This window comes from Saccopteryx bilineata, chromosome 5 (genome assembly GCF_036850765.1).
Source record: "Saccopteryx bilineata isolate mSacBil1 chromosome 5, mSacBil1_pri_phased_curated, whole genome shotgun sequence".
NCBI lineage: Eukaryota > Metazoa > Chordata > Mammalia > Chiroptera > Emballonuridae > Saccopteryx > Saccopteryx bilineata.
In genome coordinates, this window is record NC_089494.1 from 207,733,853 (window position 1) to 207,742,325 (window position 8,473).

Below are 8,473 nucleotides of genomic sequence, written 5' to 3' on the forward strand. Positions count from 1 at the left end.
CTCAATTGTGATACAGTATGGCTGTGAAAACAGCTCGGCTGTGGGGCAACCCTGGGGCCAGGCCCCTCTCCAACTAGACAGCTGTGCCCAGCTCCTGAAAGTTCTGCTCTGCCCTGCTTCATGCTGGTCTGCTTTGCACTGCGCTGGTCTGCTCCACTCGGCTCAGCTCAGCTCCACAGTGGTTTACTTCATTCACTCTGCTCTGGCAGGATATCTTCCGTGTTTCAGCTCAGCCAGTGAGATTCAGTCTTCAGTGTTTGGTGGGAAGAGAATGTGGGCTCCAGAGCCAAAGGGGAGATGGTTTATGTGGGCAGATCCCCACTCCTGGTCCCTGATTGGCTTGTCTTCATGCAAATGAGGTCTCCAAATCGTCAAAGTTTGATTGGTTCAAATGGCACTGTCCTTGGTCAGAATAGAGCGGTTCTGATTGATCAGAGCTGCACGGCTCTGATTGGATGGGGAAAGCCTCAGTCCTATTGTTTGAATAGGATTCCAGAAACTTTATAAGGGCTGGCTCACATGGCAGAAACAGTGCAGGGAGATAGTTCAGTGCAGGCTTCTCCTGAAATGCAGTTTGCAGTGGAAGGCCCAGTATAAGCTCTTTTATTTATTTATTTATTTATCTATCTGTCTATCTCTCTATCTAGCCCAAACACTATCTATCTAACCCAGATAACCACTGGGAGTGCTTCTTGGGTGCCTTCTTTCTCAAAGTTCACACATCCAATACAAGATAATTAACTTACAAATTAGCCCCTAGAAACAAGAATAAATATTCTTGTCTTAAAATACAGTTGTCAGGGTTTTGATTCTGAGTTAATTTCTTCATATTTGATCCATTATAAAGATTTATATTTTAGCCCTGGCCGGTTGGCTCAGCGGTAGAGCGTCGGCCTAGCGTGCGGAGGACCCGGGTTCGATTCCCGGCCAGGGCACACAGGAGAAGCGCCCATTTGCTTCTCCACCCCTCCGCCGCGCTTTCCTCTCTGTCTCTCTCTTCCCCTCCCGCAGCCAAGGCTCCATTGGAGCAGAGATGGCCCGGGCGCTGGGCATGGCTCTGTGGCCTCTGCCTCAGGTGCTAGAGTGGCTCTGGTCGCAATATGGCGACGCCCAGGATGGGCAGAGCATCGCCCCCTGGGGGGCAGAGCACCGCCCCTGGTGGGCGTGCCGGGTGGATCCCGGTCGGGCGCATGCGGGAGTCTGTCTGACTGTCTCTCCCTGTTTCCAGCTTCAGAAAAATGAAAAAAAAAAAAAAAACAAAAACAAAAAAAAAAAAAACTTTAAGATTTATATTTTAAAATTCATAAAGATTATAAAGATTGTGTTAGTCATTATTGTAAAATTTTCAGGCCCAGGCCAGTTGGGTAAGTGGATAGAATGTTGGCTCAGCATGTGAAAGTCCCAGGTTCGATCACAGGTCAGAGCACACATGAGAAGCAGACATATGCTTCTCTTTCCCTCCCTCTCCCCTTCTCTCTTTCTTCTCTTCTCACAGCCAGTGGCTCAGTTGGTTTGATTGCTAAGGATAGCTCTGTTGGTCTGAGCGTCGGCCCCAGACAGGGGTTGCTGGATGGATCCTGGTCGGGGTGCATGCAGAAATCTTTCTATCTCCTCTCCTCTCACTTTAAAAAACAGTGGGGTTTTTTCTTAGTTTATTGACTGCATTAAACAAACCCATTTGAAAATCTGCAAATGAGAGAGCATTTTTTCTGTGTTCCCATATATTATAGAGTTATGAGTTATGTAGAAGGGCCATATGTGCCACGTTTAATGGAATGTATGTGATCTTAGAAAAGGTGATTGGAAAAAATCTGTTTTCTCATTGGCTTTAATTTAGATAATGTTTTTTTTTTTAAAGATTTTATTTATTCATTATAGAGAGGGGAGAGAGAGAGAGAGAGAGAGAAGGGGGGAGGAGCAGGAAGCATCAACTCCCATATGTGCCTTGACCAGGCAAGCTCAGGGTTTTGAACCAGCAACCTCAGCGTTTCCATGTTAATGCTTTATCCACTGCGCCACCACAGGTCAATGTGGTCCACCTGCAACTCTAGAATATTAAGAGTTGCAATAACCAGAGAAGTGCCCTGTATTATCCCTGCAGACAGGTAATGCTCCATCTCTGTATTCTGTAGCTGCTCCTGTTTTGAGCCTTTGTCCCATGAGGTGGGATCAGCAGTCAAGAGCTTTGCCTGTTTCCTAGCAGGAAGGGGGCCCTAGCCTGGGTCCAGATCCGATCCGTTATGGAGTGTTTCACTATTTGTAGTTCTTGAGGATGATTTGTTGACTTAGTGATTCCATTTTGGTACACTTTCATAAGCCATGTTAGTATAATTGGGTACCCAAGAGTTATCATATTTAGGTATTTCTTTAATTTTTTCTTCCAGTTGGCACTACGCGATGCACTTTTGAAAAAGAGAAAAAGAATGAAGTAACCTGGACAAGCAAGTTTTCCATTCCAAAGAGAATGCTAAATCTGTGACATTACTCTGAAAATTAATAAATCAAGAATGTTTACATTAAAAAGTCCAGAAACACTGTATTTTGAAAACCAAAGTAAATTTGGTAGAGGTTTGGTGTTTTTATTTTGGACATGGGTAATGTTTGAAATGTAGATAGTAGTGATGTAAAATCATTTTCATTTAAGCATCTATACGAAGAATAAATTATTGAATGTCTATAGATGTAAAAATAATCGTAATCCCTCATTCAAGGCATTCACAGCCTATGTGGAGGGTGTGGGGGTGGGGTACATGTGTATTTCCAGTGCAGTGTATGCAGTGCTCTGGTAGAGATCGGTCTGTGTTTCTGTGGGTCGTGGGGAGGCCTTAGAGGCTAGCTCTGCAGGGGATGGGAGTTACATATTCTCTTCAAACAGGACAATGTTACAAGAGTAAGAGGTTCTTACTTGTAAATAGGCTTACCTGCTGAGAACAGGTCCCTGCTGTATAGATTTGGAGTAGACAATTTAGCTCTTTTAGTCTATCCAAAAGATTAAAAATTCTTTTTTTGAAAGCCAGGTAAAAACCTCACTTTCTATATTGCCTTGAAATCTTGGAGTGTCTTTATCATTTGGGCTGCTCCCTCTTCCATAGAGAAAAAAGAAATCAGATAGGTTTCCTTAGCCTTTTTTCAGCCTGTGTCCATAAAAATGTTTCTAACATCAGACAGAAACTTTTGTATGGGTTGAGCGGCTGCGTTGGTCTCCCTGCCCGAGGTGTGCTTGAGGAGATCTCAGGACAGGGAAGCCTGCGCAGTCTCTCTGTTTGCAAGTTGTTGCATTTGGAAAGTTTGGTCTTTTTGCCTCATATTTCTTCGATAATACTGTGGTAGCTGAGAAAATTACTCTCTATTACTTTAAAATAAAAAGTAATTGCCCACTCTAAAAGCAGACTCTAAATCACTTTTCTTATTCTCTTCCCAGTATCTTCTGTTTACTTTCTAAGTTCAACTTCAGTTGTACTTGAATGAACTAACTGTATGCCTTTCCGCAAGATGCTGGGATTAGTTGTGAAAACCTGGAGGTTTAATGATTAGATAGCACTGGCCTAGTGAGGGGAGCCTCAGAGTTAACCTCAGCAACTTGAGCGTTTCACAGAACATGGCTGGTGCAAATTTGAATGGCTCAGACTGGAAACTGCTCTTTTCCTTCTGCATATTTGAACTGAGTGTCTCCTGCATCTAACTCCAGAGAGGGGCAAATAAAATCAAAATGGCATAGCAGCTAGGGTCTGCAGCTTTGCTGCATGAATTGTGATGGTGCCTGAAAATTTCATCCTTCCGCTAGCCTTCCCCAGCCCACTTAGATGCCAAGAGGCCAGAGTCCATTCTGTGTCCTGACTTGTGGTCCCCTGCTGTGGCTTCACTCTGCTCTTAACTGAAATTTATCTGCAAGATAGAAAACTATCTGGCTTACAAAGGTGCAGTCTTAACACTGTTTTATTTCTTTAATCCCCTAGTATCTTATCTTTATGTGGTTCCTTTTATTTCATATCTCTTTTTTTTGTGACAGAGACAGAGAGAGGGACAGAGAGGGACAGACAGACTGGAAGGGAGAGAGATAAGCATGAATTCTTCATTGCTGCACCTTAGTTTCTCATTGATTGCTTTCTCAGGTGTGCCTTGACCCTGGGGGTGGGGGTGGGGTGCTACAGCAGACTGAGTGACCCCTTGCTCAAGCCAGTGACCTTGGGCTCAAGCTGGTGAGCTTTGCTCAAACCAGATGAGCCTACGCTCAAGCTGGCGACCTCGGGGTTTTGAACCTGGGTCCTCTGCATCCCAGTCTGACGCTCTATCCAGTGTGCCACCACCTGGTCAGGCTTATTTTATAAATCTCTTGAGAATGTTTTCTGTTTACTAGAAATTTAAACATCAGGTCCTCACAGGGGTGGATGCCGCTAGCAAAGGCAGAAATGACCTTTAAGGTGACTTTTACCTTGAAGAAGTCACCAGGGGATCAGCTTCAGCTTTTCAGTCTCAAATTTTTGTCAACATTTTTGATTGGGTCTATTTCTGGGATGAACTCACATTGCCCAAGCTCATTATATATATGAAGTACTTTATAAATCTAGAATGCTGATGTGCTATGTACGTGATCTTAGCAAGTTCCATTAGAAAATGAGCACAAAAGGCAGAGTCTGTTCTCTGCTATATCCACAGTGCTCAGCAAATATTTGAAACGTGACCCACCTCCCTGATTGCTTTGAGAACTAATATTTATAAGAAGTTAGCATGGTATTTGCCACAAAGTAAACATTCAGTAAATTTTCTCATCAAAGTTTAGATGTTAAGTTTTTATTTTATATTTTGCTTAATTTACTTGAAGTGACAATTGTAGTTGCTACAAAGATTTGTTTTGCTCCTCATCCATTTTGGGGTTAACTATTTAGTTTGAAATATAAAAATGTATACTGAATGCTCACTATATGCAAAGCACCCTGCTAGATGCTGTGTGGGTTGCAAACATGTTTGTGTCTTATAGAAACTTTAATCCAATGAAGGACATAGACTTACAAAATGACTATAATACAAAGCCACTTACAGAGCTATCAAAAAAGTCACAGTCTAGGGCTGGGGCATCCTGAAAAAGGGGCATATCAGCTGGCAGGAGGGCAAAATGCCTGTTTGCTGACAAACTGATGCTTAGGATGAGTAGGGCAGCGGTAAGAAATATATTGAACCATAAAAGAAAGAGTTATGGTTTAAAAGATTGTGATTAATATGTATGTTGTTTTCATTATTCATATTCTAACTCTTTGAAAAGTTATAATCTATGTAGATTGTTATATGGCAACTCAGTATTGACCAGAGTATAGAGTTTAAGCAGTTGGTATATTCTGTTTTTTTAAACTATTTTAACAGTAAACATTTATTTCTTACAGTTCTAGGGGCTGGAAAGTCCAAAATCATGACACTGGTAGATTTGGAGTTTGATGAGGGTCTCACTAATGTCACATGGCAGAAGGAGTGACTAGCTTCCCGGGGTCTCTTTTTATAAGGGTCCAATCCCGGTCTTGAGGGCTATGCTCTCATCTTCAAACTATTTCAGATAAACACTTAAAAAACTGTTCTACTAAATGACATTCTTTTATTGTATAAAAGTAAGTAAAACTAAAAATTATTGCTTACATATTTTTAAAATGTATTACCAGCCTGACCTGTGGTGGCGCAGTGGATAGAAGCGTCGACCTGGAAATGCCGAGGTCGCCGGTTCAAAACCCTGGGCTTGCCTGGTCAAGGCACATATGGGAGTTGATGCTTCCAGCTCCTCCCCCTTCTCTCTCTGTCTCTCCTCTCTCTCTCTCTGTCTCTCCCTCTCCTCTCTAAAATAAATAAATAAATGAATAAATAAATAAATAAATAAATAAATAAAATGTATTACCAGATTTTTAAAAGATACTGAATATGAGCAGGAAGGTAAGTTACTGACATGGATCCTTTCTCTTTTATAAGGAAATAACCTTTTCTCTCTGCACTGTTTTTGATCTGTACTTGTTTAAAATGAAACCAAGAACAGAAAGCACAGCTAATTCTGTACTATTTAAATTCCGTATATTCTTGTAGGACACTCTTTATGTGGTAATGTTCCTTCTGCTTTCATTGTTTTGTCAGTTTAAGTTCAGTGTGGAAATGGTTAAACTATGGTATATCCATGTGGTGGAATGTTATGTAGCCATCGAAATGTTCACAATAGGAAATGCTAATAAATGAAACGAAGAAAATACAAAATATTTATAGTATAATCCAGTTACACGTGAGAGAATGGGGAATAATAAAAGTCCAAGAAATACGCCAAATAGTAAGCATGGTTTCCTTTGATGTTGGAATCGTGAGGGTTTCTTTCTCCTTTAGTTTCTGAATATTTTACAGTGTACATGTTTTTGCTTATGTCATTGTATAAGAACCAGCTTTGTTTGAGGCTGGAGAATAAAGGTGCCTTAAGACTCACTTGTGATTTTTTTTTTTTTAATGAGGGGAATGCACGTAAAGCAAGGCCAGGACTGATGTGCAGATGTGCCAGAGGAGTTGTCTCACCTTCTAAATCACTCTTTCACTTGCTTACTGATGGAACCCTTTTCTTTACCCAGCAATAACCTATGTTAGTGAAAGTGCTATATGTTAGTATGATTCTTAGGGCAAATAATCTGTAGTATGTACCCAGAGCCTAAAAAACCTTTGACTCAAACCCATGACTGAAAGTCTCATCAAAGAAGATGATCCTGCCTGACCTGTGGTGGCACAGTGGATAAAGCATCGACCTGGAAATGCTGAGGTTGCCGGTTCGAAACCCTGGGCTTGCCTGGTCAAGGCACATATGGAAGTTGATGCTTCCAGCTCCTCCCCTCTGTCTCTCTCCTCTCCTCTCTCTCTCTCTCTCTCTCTCCTCTCTCAAATGAATAAAAAAAAAACTTGCCTAGTTGGTTTCCTTTCTCTCCACCTTTAAAAAAAAAAAAAAAAAAGAAGATGATCCAAAATATGGCAAGAGATGTTTGGGTTTTTCTGGGGCAAGTAACAGAACCTGCTAAAATCAGTCTAACCAAATTGGAGTCTCGCATGAGAAATCTGGAGGTAAGACAGTTGCTGTTCTGAGCTCAATGATATTTTCAGAATCTTGGGCTCCTTTCCTGCTTTGCCATTTTTAGTGTGTGGAAGCCAGACCCTGGATTCAAACGCTGACTCTGGCATAGTTGTATGACTATAGGCAAGTTACTCAACTTTTCTGTGTCATAGTCTCCTCATCTGTAAAAATGAAGATAATGCCTTTATCTTCATAGTGTTTAAGGTTTCTTCTGTGTTTAAGGCAAGAAGAAAAGGCATTGCCACATATATTCCTTTTACTAGGAAAGCAAAAGCTTTCACAACATCCCTGTAACAACCTTCCTTTGGGTCTCATTAGCCAGAACTGGGTTACATGGCTATCCTACCAACAAGGGAAGCCAAGAAAGCAAGAAATGGGATTGTTGGCCTCTCAGCTTATATACACCATAACAGTTCAACAAAACTGGGCTTCTGTTAGTAAGGAAGAGAGGGAAATGGATTTTGGATAGGCAACTAGCACTGTCTACCACAAACTATTTGTATGGAAATAGTCATTGCTACATAATTTATAGTGGCAAAAGTGGGTGCAAGAAAATTCCTAAAATATGAGAATAGTTAAGCCATTTGGGATATAGTTACTAAGTGGAATATCCAACCATTAAAGAATTACTGATAAAAAGTCTTTAAGGTAAATATTATAGTTTGAAAATATTGTGCTATTATTTTTTAAAGCAATGTATAACATAATTTTAAGACATTTTTCACACTTTTAGTCGATGAAATTGGGATGTCTCAAAATTTTTGCAACCAGGCCCTGGCCGGTTGGCTCAGTGGTAGAGTGTCAGCCTGGCGTGCAGAAGTCCCGGGTTCGATTCCCGGCCAGGGCACACAGGAGAAGTGCCCATCTGCTTCTCCACCCCTCCCCCTCTCCTTCTTCTCTGTCTCTCTCTTCCCCTCCTGCAGCAGAGGCTCCATTGGAGCAAAGATGGCCCGGGCGCTGGGGATGGCTCCTTGGCCTCTGCCCCAGGTGCTAGAGTGGCTCTGGTTGCAGCAGAGCGACGCCCCGGAGGGGCAGAGCATCGCCCCCTGGTGGGCAGAGCGTCGCCCCTTGGTGGGCGTGCCGGGTGGATCCCTGTCGGGCGCATGTGGGAGTCTGTCTGTCTCTCCCCGTTTCCAGCTTCAGAAAAATACAAAAAAAAAAAAATTTTTTTTGCAACCAAATGATAGTCTTCGCATAATTGTTGCCTGCACATTCATGAACTTAGTCTAAAAATCTTAAGTTGGCGTCTGATAAGATAAAGCAAGGACTAGAATCAAAATTGCAGAAGGGAAATCAGTAGCTTGTAAGAAAATTCTAGAAAAAAAATTGGATATTTTTTGAATTTTTTTAATGTATAACATTCATAAAAGTACAAGTACCATGAAGTGTTCTTTAATT

The 8,473-nt window shown here is 41.6% G+C and overlaps 1 protein-coding gene across 1 annotated transcript in view; it reads left to right on the plus strand.

Annotated features, from left to right (window-relative positions):
• Nucleotides 1–6,437, plus strand: part of SDAD1 (SDA1 domain containing 1) — a 44,389-nt gene extending 37,952 nt beyond the window's left edge. The window contains exon 22 of the mRNA XM_066279435.1: nt 2,385–6,437. Coding sequence (XP_066135532.1) covers nt 2,385–2,432 — 48 coding nt within the window. The 3' untranslated portion in view covers nt 2,433–6,437. The remainder of the gene's footprint in view (nt 1–2,384) is intronic.
• The last annotated feature ends 2,036 nt before the right edge of the window (nt 6,438–8,473 follow it).